A 17,019-nucleotide genomic window follows, 5' to 3' on the forward strand; every position below is an offset into this window, starting at 1 on the left:
AAATGTGCATTTAATGTACTCTGATAATTACCTACATCAGGTTTTCAAAAAAGGGCAGTTTTTTTTAAAAGGGAAAATTTGGCACGACAACGACACTTTTATTGGAAATATAAAGACTGATAGAGACTATGATAAAAGCAGCATTCAAATGTGCCAAGAGATCCTCTCCCAACCCTCTGTCTAGGCATGTATACCTCAGTACTGATTTAGCCTGTGTTTTAATTAATGACTGAGTTTGTGTTTTGAAGGAGACCACACATGCAAAGAATGCTACTGAATATAAGCCACTCTCAAAAGTGCTCTGACTAATGTCTTTCCTCAATCTGTGTAAGATAGGGTAGAAAATTGTGTTTGCTTTGGTAATTACAAGGCAAAGTCATCATCCTATGCAGACTAATTTTTGAGATGCTTCTAGCACCTTAGACATGACAATAGCGTGGATCTTTCTCTTTGTGTGGGCTACAGACACTTTGGTTTTACCTGCCCTGACTAGCATGTAAGACTTCAGTGTGTGTATTGTTGAGGACTTTTTTTTAATACTGTATATCTATTTGCAAATGCATTTATACTCACAGTACCCACAATTACTGTGTGACTGTGGCTGATTGCATTGAAGCATCTTATTATAATGATTGTAGTGTTTAGTACCAACTTCACCAGTTATTTTGGTCTCTTGTGGATAATTCCCATCTTCATAACTGCCTTCTATTAATATAATTAGGTGACAAATAATACACCTGTGCAGTGCCTACCTTTATACTTAAAACTTACACTATCAAAAATGACAGAGTAGTTGTAAAACAGCTAACTGAGCTAACTTAGTACAGAAACAGCACTAGTGAAGAATATGAATGATCTTCTCATAGAATCTGACAGCAGACTCATCTCTGTGCTTGTCCCGTTAGACATTCAATACTGCTGACCACAATATTCTACTACAGAGATGGATTTAAAGGAATTCAGTAGTCTGAATCATATCCATGTAATAGACTCCAATTTGTGCATGCACATTCTTACACATGCACAGAAGTTAGTCACAAAGTTCCACAGGAGTCTGTGCTGGGACCACTTCCATTTACATTACACAATGCTTCCCTTAGGCAATATTATCAGAACCCATAGGATACATGTTCTTTGCTATGCAGATGATACCCAGCTTATATCCATGAAGCCAGATGATACAAACCAATCAGTTAAACTGCAGCAATGTGTCAAATACATAAAGATCTGTATGATCTCTAATTTCCTGCTTCTAAATTAACACAAAATCAAAAGAGGGGCGATTGCACAAAAATTCTAGAATCGCATTAGCAGACATGAGCATGGGTTGACCTGGGGTTGTGAAGTACTTTTATTGCACCATGTTCATTCACTCATAAGCTGCCGTAACATGAATCAAATGGCTGAATTGTCACCTCAGCTTGCAGTCAAGTTCTATAAAGTCTTGCTAATGACCTACTCATTTTATTCAGGTGTGTTTCAGGACACCAGCCCTCGAGGACTGGAGTTTGACACCCCTGCTCTACGGGATCAGTGCTGACAGCGTCACAGTTGGGATCAGTCAAGGATCCACCGCTGTTCTGCTATGAATAAGCTGGCCATTTTAAGTGGCTGTATTTGTACGAAATGTCAAACTGGCTGCAAGTTTTATCCAACCATTTTACGTTTTCCATACTTGATCAACAGTTTGTATGGACTATATTGCGATCAGTAAAAAACAGTCCCTTGGGAAATAACAATTGAATAAGGGGGACATGTTCATAGAGAAGAGTAGATATGCTGCAGGAGAAGGATGGAGGACTCGTAGCGGCTTGGAAACAGGCTGGTGGCAGCAATTCTAAGCATCTGTACTATCTGTGTATGCATCACTTATGTCTAGGCATCTAACACCAGGAATGTTTTCTGTCATGAATAACATTTTCCTCATGTTCCTGCATTCCTGCTATAAGGCTGTATTCAAGTGGATGGTGTGGGTTTCATTGCCATGTGCCAGTGCTACATATAATCACATGGAGGCAAACCAGCTGCTGTTTGTGCGAGGCACATTCTTAACCTGGCTGTTTTTTGACACTCAGTATTCTTGTAAAAAGAACTACAGTAAGTTTTTTTTCCTTGATGCAAATTTGTTGGTCCTCTCAAAAGATTACAATCAACATTCGACATTTCACCAGAATATATTAGATTCTTGGAATGGGAGGGTATCACTTAATTAAGACCGACAGGATAGTAAATGCAAAGTCAGTGAGATGGCTGCAGCTTTAGTTCCTTTTAAATATAAATGTTTAACCAGTTTTGCTTTTCAGAACTTCTTTCCTGGCAAGAAATACATTTTTTCGAGAACAGCCAGTCAAGGTTCTTGCTTTGAGTAAAATGAGTAAAGTGTACCTCCTTTTATGTCCTTTTATTATTATTATTATTATGTAGCTGCACTTGAAGAACTGCTCATTTACTTCATCTCCTTTATCTTTTTTTCCACTGGGAAAAAAGTGCTTTGTGTGTGGAGGGCATGATGAAGAATGGAGTGAATGGAGAGAATACAAAGAAGCCAGTTAATGGTAAAATATATGTATGTAATAAATATATGCAAAGATATATGAAAAAACAGAGCTTGAAAGTCAGCAACAACATCAAGTTCTAAACTTGCTTCATCTCCTGGAAGCACACTCACTAACTGTTGCAGGATATTTAATGCAGAGGTCAGATATATTTACATATACCTTTATATATTTACACAATATTTACAAATATTAAAATATGAAAGGTTTTAAGTAAATTATCATCCAGCCTAGATATTCAATGATTGTTAAACTGATCCTTCCATGCTTTCATTTATTCACAAATATGTATCACCAGATGAAGCAAAGTTCATGCTCACTATTATTAAAGTTTAGTTTCTGACCCTGCACGTATGAATGGTTCCTTCCTCCAGTTAATAATCAACATAGAGACTGACCCAGATACCTGAGAATAGGCGAGTTAGGAATGGCAAGCATAAAATATGTAATCAGTCTTTATTGTCATGTGTGTGAGTGGCTAAAAATATATAACAATTTCCCTTTAACTTATAAAAGTACACCATAACTAACCAGGGGGTAAATCTTACAAGTGAAATGGTGGCTATGCTCTTGTGTGGCTCTAAAAAGTATCGCACAACCGTACTATTAGGCCTGCAAGTCCTCTGATTTAGCTCTCCTGTCAGTGGCCTATCATTCCACAAATACCATCATGGCAGAGTTCAGGAATCTTTTTAAATTTAATTCTAAACAAACATCTCAAAGAATTTTCCCTCAGAGAAGGAATTCATCCTAAGTGTACACTGAAGATTATGTTGTCTATTCTGAACCTGCGGTTCTGGTGTTAAATTTACTCAGAATATGACAATAGAGGAAATATTTTAATGCCTAAGGCATCGGCTGTTACAATAAGAAGTGAGTTTACTTTATAAAGGACCTATGAGGAAGTGGCATGCAGTGACTTTACAGAAAGACTGGCAGAGACAATTGCCCCAGCCCCATTCTCCTCGTACACACAAAAACACATTTCTCCACTATTTACCTATTTAGCAAGATAAACTAGATGAGATTAAAACATACCATGAACAGACAGTCAATCTTACAACAACTTATGTCTGAAAGACCTTGAGGAGAGTGAACATAAGCAGTCCTAATATGCCAGGACAGGGGCTCAGGAACAGTAATGACCGGCTAATGTCAGTTCTCACAGTCATCTTCAATTTGTTGCTGGACCACTGTTGTACCTTCCTGCTTTAAGACTGCTGGCATCAAAAACCCACAGTCACTCATCTCAATGACTACTGCCCCACAGTGTTCCTTTTATGATGACGTGCTTTGAGAGACACATTGTCTCCAGCCTCCCTCCTGCATTTGACCCACTACAGTTTGCATACCGCTCAAATCACTTTACGGAAGATGCCATCTCCTCTGTAATACAACAGAGCCAAGCACATCTGGATGATAAAAACACAAACATGCAGATGCTGTATTACAATCAAAGGGCTTGTTGTCAACTTCAGGAGCGGCCAGGGCGGTAACACACCACTCCTTATCAACAGCATGATAGTGGAGATGGTAACAAGTTCCTGGGAGTAGAGGTAATAAACACTCTGTCCTGGTCACTGCACATCTCTTGCTAAGAGAGCTCAGTACTTATTACACAGGTTGAGAAATTTGTTCACCCCACAGAAAAAGACTAAACACATGTCTGACTTCTACTCACCCAGCATGAGGAGGCTCAGATGAACATTCATGATGGGCATCATGATGGACAACAGGCTGTCTCGTTGCCTGTAACACACATAAATAATTTGTGAGAGAAAGAAATCAATAAAACATTTAGCCCACAGTAAAACACCACAATACACAGAGGCATTGTTTGTCCATAAACTAAAGTAGAGTATTAACCACTGTCAGACAAGGCAGGTGGTAGAGTCCCTTACAGATCTTAACAATGGTCTTGGCTGGTTGGAGTAATAATTACTCAGTGCTGTGGTAACAGCTGATGTTACAACACAACCTCCAGGCTTTGCTGTGATGTAGTAGTATGGGAAAGATAGATGGTCTTGACTGAAAAGAACCAACCAGTGTCTACATTGCTCATGTTAGATAGTCTGAAATGTTACTCTGAGATAAGTAAAAGTGGTTATCAAAAAGGCAAGAGGACCAGAATAAATGAAAAGACTAAGTGTATTTAGAAAGCATGTCACATCCTTGATTTCTTTCACCCTACATAAACCTACTTAGTTAAGAGGGAGACAGATTTTATTGCCCCACAAAGGTTTTCAATATGAAAGAATTGCTCAGAAAGCTCAACTTTGCTTGCTAATCCAGTTTTATATTTTAAAGCAGATCCCGGTTGGGAAGCATTTTTCACACTCAGCTTAGCAATAAAAAGACTAAATGCCTGCCGACCCACAGGGACACTGTCAAATGCACGCACACCAACGGTGTGCCCTCCACCGTCACAACACTCAGTTCAGTAATGTGCACACATTCAACAGATAGATACACAACATTTAAAAATAAATAAATTATAGCAACATTATAGTGTTACCTTTAACACAGACGGGTAGAGATACTTTTTGTGCATGTGAAAAATATCAAAGGATACAAAAAGTTTATTGATCTCTAAAGAAAAAAAGTATCAAGTTTTCTGTATTGGTAGAGAAAATTTCTACTATGTGCGGTCTGCTTCTCATGATAAACAAAATGTAAAAAGAGACTGTCTGCAGGGTTTCTTTGTTATATGCATATCGTTTTAGAACAGTTTAGCTGCTGCCTAAATGCAAACTTTTTGCGTTTATTAAGACATCCATGCAGAGAGACATAAAGGGAGAAGACACACAATAAACAACCTGGGATAAATTTGAACCAGGGCCTCTGCAGTAGCCTTACTACTCAACTTGGTGAGCTAGATTGTAAAGACAATAGTTCGTATATTTATTATTTATAACTACAATAATGTATTGCTTCATGCACTACCAGAATTTTACATGTGACACTATTTACTGTCTAGACGATGGAACTGGTAGGATGCTCAAGTAAAAAATGGAAACACAAAATGCTAGATTTTTATCTATAATACAAAAAAATCGATTTGTTTTACATGTTTTGTTTAAAATCAAGAGCATATAAACTAGTTATTAATGCAGAAGGCATACAGTCATCTTTCCATCAATCACATAACTTCATGGGCTTACAACAAAGGTAAGGTGGATGTGCTTCTTTTTTTTTCAAAAACAAAAAAGTCCCAAAAACACTAGATCCCTGTTAGTGAGGGGCCACTTACTGCACAGTCTAAGAGTGGGAAGATCTGCAAAGAATCATAATGCCTGTTTGCCACTGCAGAGTTGCAAAGAGGTATTTTGTCAATCAGTAATATTATATTTAACCCATCCAAGATCTACATGGAGGCATGAAGATGACAATAAACAGTTTTGATCAAAACTACATTCTAGCAAAAGCCATTTGGTAAGAGTTAAAACAATGAAAAAAAAAACAACCTGTAGCACTAATCTTAAATTTTAACAGCTACATGATTAAAAGTTTACAGTTTAGACACAAGTGGCCCACATGAGTGGCGACAGCACGAGGTTGCCTTTTAATCTGAACTCTTTGCCACAAGCTACAGAAATACCCAAAATATATTCAGAGTTTAGCTGATATTACACAAATAAAAAACCTATTTTAAAAAAATAACAACAAAAACACAACTGTGTAATATTCATGATGAATCCAACTAACTGAGAGCAGCCTTGTACTCACACAGCCATGGGTCACCTCACTCTCCTCTGCACAGCGTGGTCAGAATTGCTCACTGAAGGCCAACCTGCTTGACAGTGCGTAGATTCCCGTATTCCAGTGCACGTGTTCAAGCCTTGGACCCCAATGTGTACATTTCCGCATGCATGCACATGTGCAGTGTGTATGTGCGCCAAAATGTGTAAAACAAACTTGAAAGTGCAACCAACGGCAGCGATGTAAAAACACAGGGAACGCCACCGGCCAATTGGAACGCAACGTGTCTGAGGGACCCCCTTCATTCCACTCGTCCCTCCCACTCCCTCTTTTTTGCTCTCCCTCCAGCCCGTCACTAGGGCACTGGGGTGAATGGGCAGCTATTCTTATTCTAATTTCACTGTCAGTCTACAGGCCACTGCCTGAAAGAAGGGAATGGTCTCCAGGCTTTTGGAATGCACCACCCCTTTCTTCTGGACACTTGGAAGAGTGAATGGTGAGAGAGGAAGATGAGGGCAGAGAAAAAGAGCGAGAGGGACAGTTCAATGAGGAAGAGGAAGACGAGAGGATGATGGAAGAGGAGGGAAAATTTAATGTCAAAAATAAGGAAAATAATGACAAAAGAAACTGAGAAGAGTGGTACCGGCAGTCTGATCAGTTTAGCTTAATACAAACTAGGTGACTCCATAACAGCATTTTAATGGAAGTTAGAAAGAAGAACCACGCAGAAGATGAATTTTTCACATCTACTCTGATCAGCCCTGTCTCTGCATTAAATTATAACAAGTCCACCAAAATACTGAAGAGCAAATTTTAGAGGAAATTTTCTATGGTAGAAATCCCAAATATTCAGGTCAGGTGCTGTACAAACTAAATGACTAAATAACATAAAAGAGACCGACTAAATCTCTTCAAAGTATAAAGGAAACGTCTTTGGGATTTTTTTTTTTTTCATTAATGTGACTACAAACCAAATGAAATTAACCTGTGTGTCATTTTGGATATGTGACAATAAAGGCTATACAAACTTCTTTTGGCGACCAGAGGGGTTGCCCCTGTTTGACATAAAAAAATGTTAGTTTATGATATGTATGCATTGGTTTTACTTTTCAAACCTGTAAGCAGCATTCACCCATCCACCCACAGATGCAGCTGTCAATCCAGCTGTCAGGGCGAAAGGACAGGTTGTCAATCTGTTGCACTGCTAATTAGCTCCTTGCTTTAGCTTGATATTTAGCAGGAAAGATAACACCATGCCAATAATCTTCTTCTCATCAACAATTTACCAGAAAGAGGATTATTTTATTCTAAAAATAAAGTTTAATTTGTATTTTAAAACAAGACCAACTACTTGTATAATCACAAAATTGCATGTGCTGAGAATTTGTTGTTCCTTTTTTATCCTAACCACTAAAAAAATAAAGGATTTGAAAATAAAACTGAGCTGAAGCATAAGCATAAGGTCAAAGAGTTCAATTCCATTCAAATCACAGAAGTGACTCTGCTGCTGTGAATAGATTAGCAAAGAGAAAGGTGCATGAAGATGCATGATAGTGCGCATGTGCATTTGAAATGAGTGTGTGTGGGTCATGTGCATGCATACATCAGCATAACTTTGTGCTGAACATTGGGGGGGGGGATCACCATCTCTGTCTAAATAAATAAATAAATCTGGGTAAATTCCCAGATGATTAAACATGCAACTATTTTGCTGGTAATACCTGAAATGAGTAAAGAAAATCAACAGCCTATTTATTATATTGGTTGGGTCTGATTATTGGGAGGGGGGTCATAACCCCCCTAACCCATCTGAAAATTACGCCCCTGCATGCATGTGTGTGATTCAGGCGCGACAACTTAAAAGCTGCAGCAGAGAACAAAGCAGCTTTCACAATCACAGCTCTCTGCTGATGTGACCTTTCACCTCTCCTAAAAGAGCGAGATACGTCTCAACATACAGTAAGCACGTACGTGGCAAGTGTAACTAGTGGTGACTTCAATGCGGTTTCTTAATCTGCTGTAAGAGTTCACAAATCAATTACTGAAAACTTCAACTACAATTCTACAAACATCTGAGAATTTGATCCCCCTGAAAATAAATGCAACATATTATTCAAAGACACTACTTTCACAGAACTAAAGAAAAAAGAGCAGATCAAAAATTAAAAAGAATTGCAAGTATGCCTCTAACACTCTAGCCTGCAGCTCTTTTTAACGTATATCTTGCAATCCTCTTGTAATCCAACTATGCGGGTGTCTGGGTGTTAGACAAAACTACAGTAAAATAAATCAGATTGGCAACTTAGGGGTCTATGACCGTGGTTTCAGCTGCATGTACAGACATTTTCAGACTTTCATCATTTTATTCATTTTTTAAATTTTTATATAGGTCAAAGTGTTCCAGTTTTAGGCTGTAAGTAGCAAGCTCTTATGGATGTATTTAAATATAAGAAAAACATTGTTATGAATATGCAAGCAATAGGAACTGAACCTGGAACTCTTCTTAAAGTAGACAAATAAGACAAGGATCATCACACTTAGAGGTCTTTGGTTAGGTTTCACTGCAGGCAGTCAAAGACCTTGAGCAAAGACTTTGGCACAGACAAGCACACAATCTCTACAATAGGACAGATAAGACGGACCCTGCAGAAAGTTCAGTGCCACCACTATAACTCCTGCATAGCGGTCGGACAAAGCCAAGGAATCTCTACACTCAAGTCCAAACAAACCCAGGTTCCCATATCCTTGAAAACCATAACATGATAAGCCTGACTCTGTGCGTGTGTGTGTGTGTCTGTGAGTTTGTGTACACATGAAATGAAGGCTGAACTACTGAAATCACTGCTGCCAACACACTGCAGCTTGAGGCACTGTTGTTAACATGCTGTAAAACAAGGTTGGGCTGAAAATGGGATCAGATCATTTCCTGGAGGAAGTTTACTTTCCAACAGGCAGGTGACTCGATATTTATGGTTGTGCCACCTGTAACACTGTCATCTGGATCAGCGAATCCATGATCTGAGTTCAGTGCCTATATATTACTTTTAGCTATGAACGACAACATTTTCTCCATTGCTTTTAAGTATTAGACAGAAAAGTGATATTACCAGTGTTCATTTATTTGTTTATTATTAAAACTATGTGCTTCAGACTGTTAAATTAAATCAAACATCCAGAGAACAAGGGAGCTCCTTCTTCTTCTAGTCAATATGCACTATAGTCATCTACATACTTAATGACTACACTAACCCAAGTAGTACAAGTGCCATAGGCTGGAAAACAATAAACTAGACACAGAAGGCTTGAACAAATGAGTGCCTCAAACAAAGGCACTAGCATTGGTACTGTAGTATAGACAACCCATAGACAACCCATTTCTGCAATGTTATAGTCGTCTAAAGCAGGACAATAAATCAAAAAAAGCAGCAGAGGGCCTTGAACATAATTTATATAATTTATTGATAAGAAAATGTCACCTTTTTTTACCCAGCTGTCTTAGCAAGAGGCAGCGTACACCCTGGACAAGTCACCAGTCACAGGGCTAACACATAGACACCCATTCGCACCTGTGGGCAATTTAACGTTTCCAACTAACCTAACCTCACTAAGTGCATGTCTTTGGACCCAGAGAGAACCCACACAAACAGATGCCGGCCTGATGGTGGAATTGAACTGAGGACCTTCATGCTTTAAGGTAACAGTGCTAACCACAGTGCTAATAACCAGGGTTACTCATCAAATACTGAATTATGGTGGGTGTGTGGGATCAAATAAAGAAATTATGACCACTTATACCTAGAATCACTGACATAACTTTGACCCCGTATAAATGAATATAAAACCACCTCTAATGGAGCATGAAGAACTAATCTGAGCAAATAAAGAGTGAAATCCAGAGCAGAACAAACAAACTTCAGGTCTCAGCAAGAGCGCTTTGGAGGTGAACATGCTTGAATTAAACATCTGCGGGAAATCTACATCCTCACTTACGTTGTAAATGGAAACTGCCACCACCCCTACACTGCAACCCTCCACGCCATTCAAGCTGCTGTGGGATACCTGGGGCAACCCACGGTGTGATTCCATATCTTGGGAAGTACATGTGAGCTCAAGCAGAAGGTTACAGCGTGGGGTTTTATATATCACCTTTATTTTAGAGCAACTAATGTCACACATTATGCCAGACTATTTTTAAACTTTTTCAGTGTTCTTCTTCTGTAATAATTACATTATTTAGCTGTCTTAGTTACTGTTTTTGTTATTTGTTACACCCTGTTTATTAGTTTATTCAAATGTGTATTTTAACTTTTTTTTAATATCTGTAATCAAATTAAAAACTAAAAACCATACATACTTTTGTTTGGTCAAATCTCAATTAAAATTTAAAATTAGATGAAAATTAACGATTTCTTCAAGAAATTACTTCTCTGCCATTACTTCGCTTGCTGTAGAGCGGGCTCAAATGACCTGGAATCCTGTTAAGTAGAGTAACACCTACATAGTTAATACTATGTAGATGGTAGGGGAACATGTTTAAATTCCAGGAAGGAATAACAAGTATCTAATCTTGAGGAAATGTCAGAGGAATTACAAGTAATCTATTTCACACCATGCCCCTCAGACTTTAAAACTTTAGGAAAGATCTCCTATTTGGGATGGGACACAACATATTTGATTATAAAAGAGTGTATGGAAGAAGGTGTTTCTGAATTCTGAAAATCTGCAATCAGAAAAGATCTAAAAGAAAGAGACAGATATTTAACAATTTTTGGAACTACAACTGTAACATGCTTCATAACTATACAATATAGACAAATACACATTACATATATAGCAGCTTAACTTTTTTCCATAAATTTGTACAAATTCACTTCCTCTAATGATACTGACTAAATGTTTAGAGCAAAGAACTGAGACAAGATTGAAACCACTCTTGAATTAGTCTAATGTACAGTGATGTTCCGTATGAAAATGAAGGATACAAGCTTTAAAAAATACAAGGTTAAATAGGAGCATAACGCAACAAAACATACAGACATTTAATTAAAAATGTGAAAGTCCATTGCTGGAATACACACAATATATTAATAGAATCCTTGTCCAAAAATACACCAAATCACTTTGTGTATGTAGGAATCAAATAAGATCATGTCTTTCCATTTTGTTAATACTGGTTCAATCCCACTCATTATACATGAAAGCCTTTTTGCACTGAACTGCAAGACATGAGTCATAGTAGTCATAAATTACTTTAACATCCCTTAAAGCCACAATAACTGTGTCTCCTCAGATCAAATTAAGCCTATGTTGAAGTCACTGTGAAGTTATTTGGAGCACATCTTTCAAAATGCAAAACATTTTAAAAGCCTACAGGAAAAGTTTGTGATGTAGGTCGAGACTTGTTTATAATAAGGACACAATTAAATCTTACCCTTTAAGGAAATTAACTTAATATTTAGATTAATAGAATGAGCTGGGTTTTCTATTACCATATAGCTGGAGGTGAGTTAACAATTCCAGCTTTATAGATGAGCGGCCCTAAATGCCTCAGCCCTTCTCAGTCAATGTTCGCCCCTTTATTTCAGAGCATCTGGTGCTCACTGACCTCATTTAAGCCTCTATTGCTTCAGTCTCACGTTATAACATGTTATAACAATTGTAGGCACCAATTGCTCACACAGAACACCTTCAAAGTAAACAGTTCAGTTAAAGAAAAACTGCCTTCAAACGACTTTCAAAACCACTGCATAAATCATCAGATCATCACCCCGGGAGCCAAAGGAAATCTCATAATGCTGTCTGGACAGTTGGCGCGTTTTATACAGTAAAGAAAAGCTCACAATCAAAGACAGTTTTATCCAGATTTTCCCTGCTGCTTGACACAAGCATGAAATAAAGCACACCCAATACCGCCTACTGCTTGGCTTACATTTGCTCCACACCACCTGTGTACACACAGACACACAATGGGAAGTGTGAACGTATGATCCCCTTCAAAACACAACCGATACATTTTGTTTTTTCTCTCTAAACAATCGAGCAACATTCTGCATCAGATCACCTGAAATGAGCGTTATCGTTCAAAGTCTTTGGTGTTCTACCATATAAAGCAAAATAAACTCAAAGGGACATGCCTGTCTGACAAGCCTGACAAAAACTCACGCAAGGGCATGACCAAACAGTAGCGAGTGAGGAGCTCCTGCAGCGCGTTGCAGACACATGCGAACGAACGTAGTCGTGTTTGGACTAGAAAAACCGAGAATTAGTTGGCGCAAGGTGGAGATGAACAGGGCAGCTGTGAGGTTGTGGCTCAGCATTAACACCTTTGTAGTAGTGCCTATAGAGATAACCGAGAGAGTGCTGCAGTTCACTAGACAACAGTGTTACCTGTGAACTATTAGAAGTGCAGTGTCACATATTAATGTACCTCCGAACACAAAGACTTCTGTCAGCCTTGGCTAGCTAACACAATGCATGGAATTCCAACAACAAAGGCTAGCCATGCAGATAATGCAAAATTACCAGATCTCTATCACTTATTGTAATAATTTTTCTTCCACAGCTTCTTGTGTGGCTCATTGGCATCTACATTTTTTTGCACATAAAAGTGCAAAAAAAGGTTTTTATTATATTACAATATTTGAAATTCCTATTGTTCTGTTGGACTGACTAAGAGCACAGAAGCCCTATTTATAGGTTTCTATTAAGGAACAAAAGCAAACAAAAGTAATCTAATGTGACACTTTATTCGATACTCCTTACTAGTATGAGTTGGACACCCTTTTGTTTTCGGAACTGCCCCTTTGTCTTCGTGGCGCAGGTGCTGGAAAATCCTTGATGTATTTGCAAATACTGAGATGACAGCATCTGCAGATTTGTGGGCTGGCGGTCATGATTTGCCACATCCCAAAGGTTTTCTGTTAGATTGAGGCCTGGTGACTACAGTGAACCCATTGTGATGTTCAAGAACCCAGTTTAAGATGATTTGAAACAGCCATCAGAAGAACAGTACAAATTGGTCATAAAAACATTGCTGACTCACTTGGTGAAGTTTTGTTTCTTCACCTTGCAAATCTACTGGATTTATACCATTTTTACACCACTTTTTTTTTTCAACTGAACAAACCAAAGGTCTTTGCTATTTCTTTGATGGATAGTCATTCATTTTTAGACTTTTAGTAATTTTTTTTCTTTGCATTATCCTCCCATTACTTTTCATATTCATATACAAGTTCCTCTTTGAAATGATGACCCAGTTCTCTGTTAAATGAACCATGTGTGAGTTCTTTTATGAAAGAACTAGGGCTGTTGTCATGCTCCTCAGCCTTTGATCCAGTGTTTTATGTTTTTGGTGTTTCAAGTTATGTATAGATATTTAGTATTAAATATCTTCAGTTTGAGTCTTATTTACTCTGGGTTTCACCTCTTTATATTCCCTCAGTGTTTCACGCCTTTTCATTCTGTGTCATTTCCTGTGTTTAGTTCTATCTGCACTCTTCTGTCAGTTATTGCTCCTCAAGTCCTTTTTATTTTGATTCTTGTCATTAGACTGCAAATAACAAGTTCAGCTGCACAACAGCCATGATTATGAACCCCATTAGAGGTTGCAAATTTCCATCAATAATGTAATTAAAGAGCACACTGACAGTAGTTGGAATATTACTGTGAGTTCAATCACAGAACTTGCTCGTTCTCAGATTTTTGAGTTACATATATATAGATATATACATATACATATGAATCTGAGAACGAGCAAGTTCAGAAAAACACAAGTACTCCAAAATAGCATAATCCATCAAATCTGTTTTCTTTCCAAAATACTATACTAGCCAAAATGCCCCCCCATTCTGAATACACATTCAAACTTGTGCTCCTCAAAACTGTGTTTTTTACTTCATTCTCAAGCCAGTGGTTCTTAGTATATAAGAAACAGCATAGACACCACATTGTCACCAGTGCTACAATGTAACAACTAAGTGAGGCTGACTGAGGCAGGGTTTTTGCCATGCTGGATTCTGGCATGGGTATCCCAGCTGTTCCTGCAACCTTGCATGTCCAGAACAGTAACACCTCTGATCTGATGATTCTTGGTGGCAATAAAACTAGACAGAAGTACTGAGATGAGTTTCTTCAGTCTGCACTTGTGCCTTTTCTGTGGCAACACCCCTACCTGCAAATGTTTCATTAGCACACTCCCAAAGTAGCATCAACCTTTCTGGAAGAAGCATATCCAGTGTCTTTGCCAATATTTAGTCTAAATATATCTCCTACTGAACACTACTTTAGACATGCTGGGTTGATGTGTCCATCAGAGGCAGCCATAACCAATGATGACTGCACAGCTGGAGGCTGCAATCATCCTGGAATCAACCAGGTCATCAACCAGTGAGTGTATGCCAAAGTGTTGGTCTACAAAATCCCTCAAAAATACAAACTTCATATTCTATTTTTAACTAGTACACCATCAGCCAAAGCAGATAGCAAATATATGTTTCTCTTACATGTCTTGGTTTACCACTATAGCTCCGAGTAGCTCGTGAATCCTTTTAACCCTTAGTTAGAGTTGTAAATAGAAGTAGGGTGACAGGCCAGGTACTAACCTGATTAAAACTACACTAAGCCTATAAGAGCCATGGGACCCTGTGCCTCCAAACACAAGCAATACCAGGATAAGCTGATGAAAAGAAATTAATGCTAAAAAGCATTTTTTGAATTACAAGGAACAATATGTCTAGGGCAGTTATTTAAATGCTTTTTTCTTGATATGAACAGATAAAAAAGAAGCCTTTATATAATTACTCAGTACGGCCTTACAATAAATAACAAACCCATCAAAATACAGAGACAAGAAGATTAACAATAAACATGATAACAGAATCAGGTACTAACAGACAGATGAACAACAAATATATTTGTCAAGCTCCTGAAATGTCTGAAAAGTCTTTTCTTCTTTATATGACCTCTGTAGCTGTAACAAATGTTTGACCACATTATTTTAGATGCTGAATATGAGCTCTGCTCCGCATTAATCTTAGCTGCTGGTTAATCTGGCAGGAATGTGTGCAAGAGTGTCAGAAATCTGCCTCCCAGCCATAAGAAAACTTGTGGTGTCAGTGAGAAAGCATGTCCACACATCCATCACTTTACAGGACACACAAGCTCGTATTCATCAAAGTCATAATAGAAATATATACATTCCCCTATGGCGATCAAATATTCTCAAAATATGCTTTCCAATTTAATGATAAAAAAAATGATATGAACACATTTTTTTCTGTGCTATGACTAGTCAAGGTGTGCTTGTTCACGTTTTTCCCAGGTATGCTGCCATATCCATATCTAGGACTTGGCACCGATTTTACACAGGATGTCCTTCATGGAGCAAACATTTATCTGGGCTTGGAAGCAGCACTAGAACAGCACTAGCTTGTGGCCTCCTAAGATCACCTGACATGACAACTAATACCTTGCGGTGTGTGTGTGTGTGTGTGTGTGTGTGTGTGTGTGTGTGTGTGTGTGTGTGTGTGTGTGATTGAATGAATGACACTTGAAAGTACTTTAAGCACTTGGCTGCGAAGAAAGACACTATAGAAGTACCAGTTCTAAGTGAATCAAACTTTGGATGCACACTCTTCTATACACGTTTAAATCAAATATAATAGAGCAGAGAGAAACTTTTTTCCTACGAAAAAATGTCAAACAACCTCCAGTGTCTAGATACATATTATCATATTATCTAAGTGAATGTTAACAGGGATTTTGCTGCACTTGCTTTAGCGTCACCAATAAAAACCCATATAAAAATCCAGCCTCAAACATGAAACACAAAACGCAGTTGGATCATTTTTAGGGGTTATACTTACAGTAGCAGTTGTAATAGTCAACAGTTTCTGGCTACATGTATCTACAAGGTGCAGAAAAGTTCATTCATTTATAGATTATTTTAATTCCTTTGATTTTATTCTCACTACGTAATCATTAACGCAAGCTAAGCGCTAACAAAGATTAATTAGCCTTAGCATAAAAGCAGTCTTCAATGTCACATTTTAGCCCCTACATGGGTTTTACTACTGCAGCACCTGGGCTACAGTAATAAGACAAGGTTTATATAAACTTGCTCTTCAGCAAACAGAGGAGCATAAGCTCACTGTAACAGTATGGCATTGGTGGTTGTGAGTTATTGGATTTCACTGAGGAGTTTCCTTACAGAAAAGGTTTGAAAGACAAAAATTAACACAGCTCACCTGCCCCGAAGCTTTCTGCTGGCTCTGTTCGCTCCTTCACACACACACACACACACACACATACAGAGCTAAACTAAATTTCTTTCGCTTTCTTTCACACAGACACACACACACACTCTCTCTCTAACAGAGCTCGTCCCGCAGCGGCTCGATGCACTGCCTGTGTGAGTTCGGTCCTCGGTCCTGACGAGGTACGGTGGCGCGCTCAGCCCCGCCAGGGGGAGGTGTCAGGCAGTCCCAGGTAAGAAGGAGCAGGTAGAGCTCGTTCACAGAGCCCGACCACGCCCGCAGAGACCAAGGCCACTGGCAAAGTTCTATACTTTAACTCTCAGTGTTGAAAAGTGTTGAACTTCCTGCAGTGAGAGGTCAAACTTGCTCAAGAGAAAGCAAGCAAAAAAAAAAAAGTTGGAGTGAAAATGTTTACTGTTTATTTACTTATGGATTCCACGTGGATTTCAGATTTAAACTCCAGTATTTTTTGGAGGGAAGTGGTTTGCTTTTACACATACTCTAATGCACAA

General features: G+C 38.4%; 1 protein-coding gene across 3 annotated transcripts in view; it reads right to left on the minus strand.

The window, feature by feature from the left end:
- lamb2l (laminin, beta 2-like) overlaps window positions 1-16,709 on the minus strand; it is a 57,546-nt gene extending 40,837 nt beyond the window's left edge. The window contains exons 1-3 of one of the 3 annotated variants that reach the window (XM_040013751.1): window positions 16,499-16,709; window positions 16,118-16,158; window positions 4,237-4,304 (exon numbers count right to left, since the gene is read on the minus strand). In XM_040013751.1, coding sequence (XP_039869685.1) covers window positions 4,237-4,279 — 43 coding nt within the window. In that variant the 5' untranslated portion in view covers window positions 4,280-4,304; window positions 16,118-16,158; window positions 16,499-16,709. Of the gene's footprint in view, window positions 1-4,236; window positions 4,305-6,281; window positions 7,557-16,117; window positions 16,159-16,498 lie in introns of those variants that run through there. The other 2 variants (XM_040013749.1, XM_040013750.1) reach the window with 2 other exon arrangements.
- Window positions 16,710-17,019: the final 310 nt, after the last annotated feature.

The sequence above is a fragment of the Simochromis diagramma genome, unplaced genomic scaffold, assembly GCF_900408965.1.
Source record: "Simochromis diagramma unplaced genomic scaffold, fSimDia1.1 OVJJ01000705.1, whole genome shotgun sequence".
NCBI classification, from domain to species: Eukaryota; Metazoa; Chordata; class Actinopteri; order Cichliformes; family Cichlidae; genus Simochromis; species Simochromis diagramma.